The 10,921-nt window shown below is 38.1% G+C and overlaps 1 protein-coding gene across 2 annotated transcripts; it reads right to left on the bottom strand.

The window, feature by feature from the left end:
* Positions 1-317: 317 nt before the first annotated feature.
* On the bottom strand, positions 318-10,308 carry LOC126819782 (b(0,+)-type amino acid transporter 1). 2 transcript variants are annotated; one of them, XM_056100540.1, is made up of 11 exons: positions 10,082-10,308; positions 9,332-9,556; positions 8,567-8,692; positions 8,084-8,186; positions 7,708-7,752; positions 5,058-5,181; positions 3,983-4,086; positions 3,400-3,496; positions 2,767-2,916; positions 1,859-2,036; positions 318-619 (listed from the first exon to the last, which is right to left on the bottom strand). In XM_056100540.1, the coding sequence occupies exons 1-11, from the start codon at positions 10,302-10,304 to the stop codon at positions 549-551; spliced, it is 1,446 nt and encodes a 481-aa protein (XP_055956515.1). In that variant the 5' UTR covers positions 10,305-10,308; the 3' UTR covers positions 318-548. The 2 variants fall into 2 exon arrangements, with proteins under 2 accessions (XP_055956515.1, XP_055956516.1); XM_056100541.1 differs by lacking the exons at positions 318-619; positions 1,859-2,036; positions 2,767-2,916; positions 3,400-3,496 and having other exon boundaries at positions 3,507-4,086.
* Between the last annotated feature and the right edge of the window lie 613 nt (positions 10,309-10,921).

Genomic DNA, 10,921 nt, shown 5'->3' with positions numbered 1-10,921 from the left:
CCCGGTCCTCTGGTTTCCTCCGGCTGCTAAAGACCCCTACGCGCTATCGAATTGTAGAAATAAAATTGAACCATATGTTAGTCCCGAAATGACCTAGTTTGTGTCGAGTTGAACGTTAACCCCCCCCCTCTCTCTCTCTCTCTCTCTCTCTCTCTCTCATTATACACATGGTCGTGAAAGCACAAAATAGTAGGTAAGACGGCTGTCTTCACCTTTATTGAGTGACGAAGTGATCTTGCCACATGGCCTGCATAGAAGTATGTGACTGAAACAAAATACCTCTCCTCTACTCTCCTCTTTTCTTTCTCGTATTGTGCTGCATAGGTTACAACCTTTTATCCGTACTTTTAAATTCCAGAATTTTTGAAGAATAACGAATCCAGAAATTGGTAAGATAGTCCTGCAATTGGGTTCCCCGTCAAATAGAAATTTCAACAAGGAAGACATTCTCATACCAATAATACAAAAGGTTACTTGATGTTTTTAATTTTTAGCTTAAAATGCTTATATGTACAAAAATTCAGATAAATTAGTCCTAAATAGAATCTTCACTCTTCGTTGATTGCTTTTGTAGCGATATCACATAACAGAACAGCATTGCATAGCTTGGTTAATTTATCTATAAAGAAGGAAATCAAATTGTTAACCTGCGTATGTTTAAATAACTTTTGGATTTCTTTTTTCCCAAAATTCCAAAAATATTTTGAATTTTTGTTTAAAATGTTATAACAACTTTCAAAAATTTAAGTGTCATTAATTATGAATTTATTTCTAAAGTATCATTAATTATGGATTCATTTCTAAAATATTATGGAATTTTTTAAAGTATTATTAATTTTTCTAAAACCGTTTTAATTATGAATTTATTTCTAAAATATGATTAATTATGAATTTATTCTAAAATATTATGAATTTATTCTAAAAATATTATGAATTTATTCTAAAAAAGAATTATTCTTTAAATATTAATTATGAATTTATTTCGAAAATATCATGAAAATGTTTTTCTAAAATTTATTTTTCTATGAATTTATTTCGAAAATATGATTGTGAATTTATTTCTAAAATAGTTTTAATTATGAATGTTTTTTTTATTATTATTCTATTTTATTTATTTATATTTAAATATTAATATATACTCTTCAAAAAAAGTAGGGGATATTGAAATGCAAATACCTATGCAGGTTGGGATATGATAAATAGCCATGGACATTTGACATGCTTTGAGAGTATGTTCACAGATGAAGAACTTATCGCCCGAATAGAACCACTGAGCTGCACACGCGACAAGCAATAACGCCCTACACGTGGGAGGGGTCCATTGTCAAATTTGACATTTCAAGGAAGGGTTGATGAAAACTGCCGCGTGCTGGTTTATCTATCCATGTTTGCTTTCCTATCGGTTTTTGCGTAGGATTTACTGTTTAGCGTATCTTTGCTTCAGTGTGTTACGTTTAATTTGATCGGGAGACGTGTTCGTTGGCCGTGGCACTGCAAGAGGAGTGGGTCAGATTGCCCCAAATCGTGATTGGACGGTTGATTAGGAGCATGCCACGGCGAATTGCTGAATGTCTGGGGATTGGTAGAGCAATTACTCATTATTAAGACAAAAATCAAAAACATCCATGGAGCCGTCAGATAAGCCGCCCATATGAACTGTTTATGTTCATGTGTAGGCAGTTGGCCTGTTATTAACATACACTGGTTACCTCGAATAAAAACAGCAGTGCATTTCCGCAGTTTTGTATTGTTTCTGAATATCCCCTACTTTTTTGAAGAGTATATATTTAGTTTTTATATATTTATTCATTTCTGTCGTAATTGAATATTTATTTGGTCAGTTTAGATTTACACTTACTATGCAATCTGGCTGGAAGTCCATTCCGCCACCACTGAGTTCGAGCCAGGTAGTAGAGAGGAATACCCATTAGAGCTATGATCAATCCAGGTAGAAAGCTTCTAGGATTAGATCCGACGGCAACACAAGCCAGTGCTATTGAAGCTACTGAATAAATGATAGGTATAATGGTTGGTGTCTTTAAAAAGAAAATGATGTCGGATATCAGTTGTAGAAAGTATAAGCAATTTGAGACATTGGTTCAGAGTTATTAATAAAATAAAACTGGCTTTAACGTCCTACTTTTCTGCACCAACCTGGCTAATGAAGACGGGCTTACGCCATATAGTCTGCTATGATTACAATTTTGCCAGAACAGTGGCGCTACCGTCTATTCTTAATTTGAATTCCAACTATCAAATGTTCTTTCACCCTACGCCAACGTATAACCGGGAATTCAGTTTTTCGTAACACCCGAACGACTAGACACTCACTGTTCCTCGCCAGGACTTCTCTACTGCACAACTGATCAGGGAAAACACGCTGGAAAACCCGGGCAGGGAACTTTTTCTTCCAACTCCGGGATCGAATCTACGACCTCCTGGTCAACGAGTCACTGAGTCACCATTGATTTATGAACTGGTTTGCCTTTGAACTCGGAAAAAAAGTCTAAGGTGGTGCCCAAATTCAAAGGATTAGTGAACAAATATCCAGTGCCACAACAACGGGGATGCTTCTATGGATAAGGTGGAAGTCACTAAGCATACTAATTGACAGCATACGCGGTTGTTTTTCTGTTGACCCTTGTCATAGATTCTACAAATCTCTGTCACTGTGGATTATTTCGGGAGAAGCTATCAACGCAGCAGATGTGTCATTGTTGTCGCGGTCCCACCATTTCCATAAAAGTAAGAAGTAAAAACAATTACCACAAAAGTTTTCTCTGTTGCTGGATGCTTACGTCTGATTCTCCGGAACCCAAATATAGCAACAGCTTCGCCACCGGCTCTCAGAAATGAATAAGCTCCTAGAACTGTGACAAAGTCCGCAATGCACATGTATATCATTGCTAAAATACCCTAGAAAACAAAAGTAGATAACTTAATTATAAATAGCAGAAAGTTTTGTGACCTACGATTGGCGAGACAGAGAGCGCATCCTGTAAACAATTTCTTCTCCTTGTATTAGAAATACACGAGAATGAGAAAGAGAGAGGGGGGGTTTAACGTCCACTCGACACTAACATAATATGGTTTAATTTTAGTTCAATAATTCGCTTGCGAGTGAGGTCTTTAGCAGTGGGAGAAAACCGGAGGACCCGGAGAAAACCCACGAGGTTGGACAGGCGACACTTCTCCTTGTCACGTACAACCGGGGAATCGAAACCATTCGGCCATCCAATCCCTGTTTAATATAAACCATAGATAAATAGAGTATATAGCTAAATATTATCGGCACATCAAAGTATGGTCGGTAGAAAAATATTATGGAAATTGACATTTTCCAATGTAATTTACACAATTTCAATATGTTATACTATATACATCAAGGTCAAATTTTACCAGAGTGATAATGGACGGCATTGGAGTTCTTTTGTTTATATTAACCATACTGAACAGCTCGGGGAACAGACCATCCCTTCCTCCAACAAAATTAATTCTGAAGTAGATTTTACAAGTTTTATTATATACCACAATCAGTGCATGTATCATTGAAGACTGGTGAAAAGATGATGCTACTGAGGTTCGTATTGTCAAATATACCGAAACTGCTACTGCAGCTCCTGATTCTCGACTAGACGCTGTCGAAAAAGATGATCGATAGTGACAAAGACACTGTTGCTACTGAAGCTGCTATTGGAGCCCGGATTATTCAATGGTGAAAAAGATGATAATGACCAAGATACATCAATATCTAATGATGTTAGGAGTCATTATCCCGGTGAAGCTGCGGGCCAGATGATGTTAAGCATCTACTGCTGCACGTGACTGTAATTCTGTTGTTTATACTACTTAAGGTTTCATGAATAAGATCCGTTGACAGTACTCACCTTTCATGCAGCTTATATACCTACCCATACACGATAAAATACTGCATTTACCTGGTACTAATAGTCTCTTCCCAACACTATTTTGGTTGGCTTACCTTGAAGATGTGAAAATTATTGCATTAGATATCCCAGCAGCAGAAATTCCAACACACGGCAGGATAATCCATCGTACTGGACCTAACACCCTTTCTCCAAACATCTGAATGGGAATAACATGCAAACATTTACTGCAATACATTATAGTGAAGAATTATTGTAATGTGCAGTTAGTTAATCAAGCTTAAGATCCGCTTCCACCTGTGCAAGATGATCAAAAGACGATCCTGTTCAGAGGGAGGAGTCAATGGCATATTTTTGATTTCACAAGTGTATATGACAAAGAGATGAATCACTTGTCTAACCTCGTAGAGAATTATTGGATTACAACTGTTCTATATGTTAGTCTCGACAGGATCTAGTTTGTGTTGTGTGGATGCTAAACCCATCTTTTTCTCTCTAAATTTTAGGACTAAGGTAAATTATCTAGTTTTAAATAGGAAACTTTCTAGTTTTAATTAGAAAAATAATTAGGTTTAATTAGGAAAACTATCTAGTTTTAATTAGGAAAACAATCTAGTTTTAATTAGGAAAACTATCTAGTTTTAATTAGGAAAACAATCTAGTTTTAATTAGGAATACAATCTAGTTTTAAATTGGAAACTATATAGTTTTAAGTAGGAAAACAATCTAGTTTTAAATAGGAAACTATCTAGTTTTTTTAAGGAAAACTATCTAGTTTTTTTAAGGAAAACTATCTAGTTTTTTTTAGGACAACTATCTAGTTTTAATTAGGAAAACTATCTAGTTTTAATTAGGAAAACAATCTAGTTTTAATATTAAAAAATGCACATGGGTTTTACATCCTACTGCTCTGCTGCTACTGGGCCAATAAAGACGTGCATATATGCGGGCCGAACGGCTATACGTTGTCCTTTGCCATGTCCTTTGTTGTACACCACTAACAAGTTGGGACCACATCGGAAAATTTCGATGAACTTTCTCGGCTAACATCGGGAACGAACATGAGACCTCGTGGTTATCGAGCCAACGTGAACATAGGACCTCCAGGTTATCGAGTCAACGTCTTACCCATACCGCCACCGCAGCTTATTGAAGAAGGAACATACTTACCACTGCCACAGCTACACCAGACATGATTTCACTATTAGTTAAGGCGGCATGATAAGCCACATTAGCTGATAAATAAATAACTGTAGATATTGCTAATCCAAATAAAATAGCCAAAGGAATATTTCTAAAAAAAATAAAAAGTGCAAAAGTCAGTCTGTCGTTTAAGTAACAAAGGGCAATTTAACAAATGATTTCCTCTAGATCTTATCTTGATATATATATTTACATACTATATATGCATACACTTACTAGATCTTACTTAACAGGTTTCAATGGCATTTAGTAACTGAACTAGATACAGGCTAAGTGAGAGAGACGCAATGATGAGCTTTGCGTCATAGTTTAGAGTTTTTGCGCCCCCTCGCAAATGGCAAAGAAGCATGCGGTTTCAATGCGGTTTTCAACATTATAATCATAATCATAATGCTAAACCAGTATCAAACATATACCGTGGGTCAGATATGCTACAAATCGACTCTAGCATGTTCCAAGCAGCCCAATATTACCCAGTACTGCCACCCCACCTCCTCCCCCCCCCCCCACACACATAAATATTGTTTTTTGGGGGTCCAGACGGGATCTTATTCCTCATGCAAAATCATGGGTCACCACGCCCCAGTCTGGATATTCACGGGGTACAATGTTATGGAATACAATTACTATTTATCAGTGAGCTACGTTTCACCTAGGATTCTGTAATACAATTAACATTTAATACTGAGTGTCGTTCACCGGGCGTCACTGCTTATTTATCAGTGAGCTACGTTTCACCTAGGATTCTCTAATACAATTAACATTTAATACTGAGTGTCGTTTCACCTAGGATTCTGTAATACAATTAACATTTAATACTCAGTGTCGTTTCACCTAGGATTCTGTAATACAATTAACATTTAATACTGAGTGTCGTTTCACCTAGGATTCTGTAATACAATTAACATTTAATACTCAGTGTCGTTTCACCTAGGATTCTGTAATACAATTAACATTTAATACTGAGTGTCGTTTCACCTAGGATACTGTAATACAATTAACATTTAATACTGAGTGTCGTTTCACCTAGGATACTGTAATACAATTAACATTTAATACTGAGTGTCGTTTCACCGGGCGTCACTGCTTATTATAAGATTCCAAGAATTCAAAGCGTCGGTAATTGTATTCTTTAGATTGTGTGCTGTATTGATTTTGTGGTTAATATTTTTTTTTAAACCTAAAAGACTTTACTCGGCAATACTCTTTGTGCGTATCGTTCATTAATTCGTGGGGTTTAACATCCGCTTCACCGAGGATAATATCGCAGACAAATGTTTTCCGGGACACTAGTTACTTTAGTAACGTAAATTGTATCGGCTCTGCTCTCCGATACAATTTACGTTACTAAAGTAACTACCGGGACACTTGTCAGAAAAGCAAGTTCACAGTCGTTGTTCCCGGGAACAAATGGTGAACCTAATAATAACCTAAACAGGCTCGCTTGGGTGATCGCAAGAGGGAGCTGACATATCTGCGTTACCACCCACGCCGATCTAGAGAGGATTGATATATTATACTTTTCAAAATATGTAGGGGATATTCAGAAACAATACAAACTGCGGAAATGCACTGCTGTTTTTTAGAGGTTACCAGTGTATGTTAATAACAGGCCAATTGCCTACACATGAACATAAAGAGTTCATATGGACGGCTTATCTGACGGCCCCATTTCATTCGCAAAGAGATACACTGTCAAAAGTGAAAATGGACGTTTTTGATTTTTGTCTTAATAATAAGCAATTGCTCCACCAATCCTCAGACATTCAGTAATTCGTCGTGGCATGCTCCTAAACAACCGTCCAATCATGATTTGGGGCAATCTGACTAACTCCTCTTGTAGTGCCACGGCCAATTCTTGCAGTGTTGTCGGTAGACGTTGATGTCGACGAACACGTCTCCCGATCATGTCCTAGACATGCTCTATAGGGGAAAGGTCGGGACTCATGGCTGGCCAAGTCATAAGGACAATATGGTGACGACACGAGCGCGGTGGGCACAGGCATTATCATCTTGAAAGATGAAACGTCGACCTGCACATTGAGCAAAGGGCAGAACTATCGGTGCCAGGATGTGGTCACGGTAGTACACACTAGTGACCCTTCCTTGAACAATATGCAAGTCCGTTCTGCCAGTCATGGCTGTCAGATGTTAACGTTAGCATGACGCTCATTTATAGGCCTCCAAACGCGAGCACGCCTATCGGTGAAATCCAGAGGAAATCTGAACTCATCTGAGAACATTACACGCGCCCATCGACGATTAACCCAATTTCTACGCTGCCTACACCATTGACGCCTGTTTGCCATGTTCTGGCGAGTTAATGGAGGCACAACACGCGGTCGTCGCGCATGCAAATGGTCTGCATGTAGCTGATTTCTAATCGTTTGGGGTGTAACTCGAATTCCTGTAAGCATGTCAAGTGTCCATGACTATTTATCATATCACCACCTGCATAGGTATTTGCATTTCAATATCCCCTACTTTTTTTGAAGAGTATATAAGATTGTGCTTCGACTCAAATGTCAATGTTGCTTTTGATCTTTGGTTTGAACCATTGTATCAGTAAGAGTGGAATACACAAAAAGAAAACCACAAAATACCATTGGCTGCCTACCTTTTAGGGTTAGTGACCTCTTCTGTTGCCACTGTTACATTATCCCTAAAATCAAAGACAACAGTTTTCAAATAAAATAGAGTAGGATAAAGGGATTTTTTTATACAGACTAAGCCCGTACACTTAATCCCATTCAGACATTCTGAGTTAACAACTTTTTATAGAATTAAATATAAGTTCTGCTATAGAAACACGAAAGGGTTGTATTTATTTCAGAGTATTTAGGTCTAGCGGTATACACACAGCCAGTGGTTGAAGATCAAATTGACGAGGTGCGCGGAGGGGGGGGGGGATGTGTGTGTGTGTGTGTGTGGGGGGGGGTAATGAGGACGGTGTAGGAATAGAAGCAAAGAAACATTTTATATTATATATTTACCATCCCATGTAAGCATAGAAACAAACATATATAGTTAAACTGACGCTCGTAGGAGATATCTCAGAGTTGGTTTTAAACGGTTCATCGAAATGGTCTGTATTACCTGCAATTATCAAAATAAAATTATCTCGAATAAAAATATACTTTCATTTGTAATGTTAACTCCAAATACACCCCGACTTCCATTGATTAAGATTAGTTCCATGGCTATCATCAAGTCCCTTATGACATGGCACAGAAGCAACTTCTAATGACCAGTGTTAAAGGTTGTGACATTTCATCTGCATTATCCTTTCGTTTGTAAAACAGGAAAGTGCATGCGCATTGCATACACCGAATGGCTATAATGAAACAAAACTTGCCTTGTAGACGAAATCATGCAGTCACTACAAAATAGTCCAATGGAATGGATTGGATTTCAGAAGACCGGGCTAGTAACTCTCTCGCATGCTGATTGTTTTATGTAGAAGGTATAATTCTAACCTTTAGCTAAATGTACGAACCCGCCAATGATAATGACGACTAATGCTGCTACTTTACAGAAAGTTGCTAATGTCTGATAATAAGCACCGTAGTTGACGCTGTAACAATTAACAGCTACAGTTATAACTGAAACAAAGGGTGATATAGATATAAAATGGGGTTTACCGTCCACTAACCGGAACAAGGGGCGATACCGCAACTGTAACAACGATTGATACTAAAGGTTGTTTCGGGACTAACACGCGGCCTAGTTTTATTTCAATATATCCTTGAAAACCCACGAAGTGATGAAAGCCACTTCAGTCAATGACAGACCACCCCTCGAAACAATGGGAAGCCCAAAATACAAAAAAGCTTTTCTGGTAAATGATTTGTTTTTTTAAGTTTTGATAAATCGTCACTAAATCTTATGGATTGTGTTTTGATTTAAGAAGCTTTAGAGAGAGAGAGAGAGAGTGGGGGGGGGGGACGTCAACTCGACACAAACCAGTTAATTTCGGAACTAAAGAAGCTTTTAAGACCTAGGAACAGTCGGGGAGGATTTGGGGCTGATACATCAGTCCTCGAAAAGCGTCATCGCATACACCCACTCGGCGTTACAATCTTTATTTGAAACCCAAGCCTCCTCTTTCAAAATCATTGTTATGGACATGATAGATTAATAATTATTTTATTCGTTTCGATATCGTTATGGGGACTATTCTGTTGGTGTGTGAAAATGAATCTCAGAAACGAGACCTCGAGCTAAGTTAGTAAACTATTCACCTAAAATAGATATTCCTAGAAGTATCTTGGCATCTGTTGGTGCCATATCAGGACACGTGAGAAAAACAGGTCTGATGATATACTCAGCAGAAGCCAAGCAGCTCAACAATACGGCTAGGGGACGTACTAAAACCAACTGAGTCCACAAAAACACAAATCCTGCTAATTCACCAAAGGCTTCCCTTATGTAAGTGTAAGTTCCTCCAGATTTAGGTACCCTGGATCCTGGAATTAAACCAAATGTATTAACGTTGATTATGTCTAACGCTTTTTTAAAAGGGATTTAGAGTAGTGGTTCTTGGATGAACAGTGGACCTATAGGGGCATGTCGCACCCTTCCGATCCTATAATCATAGAGATCGTAAACAGAATAGAGAGCCAACTCTCTATGAAATGTTTTCGATTTCGTTTCTAAGAATCGCTCGGGTTCTCTCCATTTGTGACGATTTCATTCATGATTTCGCTGAAGTCGGTTATATTTTCTGGGGTGGTTATGACGTACATTTTGTTAAATTGTTTTCTTAGTGGAATACTGAATAATCCAACAATTTCGGCTAACCAGTGTTGGATGATTTGGGTGGACTGGTGGACGAAGTGGTCTACCTGTCAATTTGCTAAAAAGTCCTGATTTTGTCATCGAGAAAGAGCAACCGGAAAAACTTTAATCGGATTATGGTGTGTGAATAAATCAAAATGACGATTTTATCAGCTAAAAAGTTAATTGTGTATAAATGTAAAAGAAATACATACCGTATTCGGCATAGCACATGGCACCGCAATACATAAGAAAACCAGATACAACCCATATTGATAGGGACACGCCTACTGATGACCCAGCTCCCTTTAAAACAGTTGCTGGTCCTATAAATATCCCTACTCCGATGATACCACCAGTTATATAACAGGTTGCTTGTACCAATCCTAGCTGTCTTTTTAAAGATGGATGGTGATGATTATCATCTGTTGTTGCCATGGTTTCTCCTAAAACAATACAATAAACCAAAAACGTTTCTTCAAATGTCACAGTAATGATTTGTAATGGATTCGACAAACGTCACCACCGATTGAGAATCTACAACTTTTAGCCCACTACGGACCTTCGGTTGTGCAGCTCGAATAACTTTATTAAACACAAGCTACGGGTATTCATCAGGGTTCCGCGTATAAGATGGTCAGATCGCATAATATCAAACCAGAAACTGTGGAAATGATGGATTCCTTACGCCACTCTCAGTTCAAGCATGCACCTCAAGAGAGAGATTTAACGTCTACTGGACACAAATTTAGTCATTTCGGGACTAATACGTGTTCAGTTTTATTTCAATAATTCGCTTGTGCGTAAAGGTTTATAGCAGAAGTATAGGAAACTGGAAGACCCGAAGAAAAGCCACGAGTTTGAAACCACGCCACTTGACTCAACGACAGACTTTCTGATCCAACGCGCACGCGTTAACCATTTAGAAGCTGGGGGAAAACAGGACCCGGCAAACCATCTGATCTGGGAACGAAAAGGATTTTTATTATAGAGATCATAGATGAAACATACGACAGGCTCAGCTATTATTATTAGACAAATATTTAACAGGCTCA

Source organism: Patella vulgata, chromosome 4 (assembly GCF_932274485.2).
Source record: "Patella vulgata chromosome 4, xgPatVulg1.2, whole genome shotgun sequence".
In the NCBI taxonomy this organism is placed as follows: Eukaryota; Metazoa; Mollusca; class Gastropoda; family Patellidae; genus Patella; species Patella vulgata.
This window is presented reverse-complemented; position numbering and strand designations above follow the sequence as displayed.

Bases quoted from the DNA above. Each gene is read 5' to 3' on its own strand.
- LOC126819782 (XM_056100540.1), bottom strand. From the start codon at position 10,304: ATGGCAACAACAGATGATAATCATCACCATCCATCTTTAAAAAGACAG. The intron at 9,557-10,081 runs GTATGTATTTCT...GTTTAATTCCAG, and splicing joins CATGTGCTATGCCGAATACG to GATCCAGGGTACCTAAATCT. The intron at 5,182-7,707 runs GTAGGCAGCCAA...TATTTTTTTTAG, and splicing joins GAGGTCACTAACCCTAAAAG to AAATATTCCTTTGGCTATTT.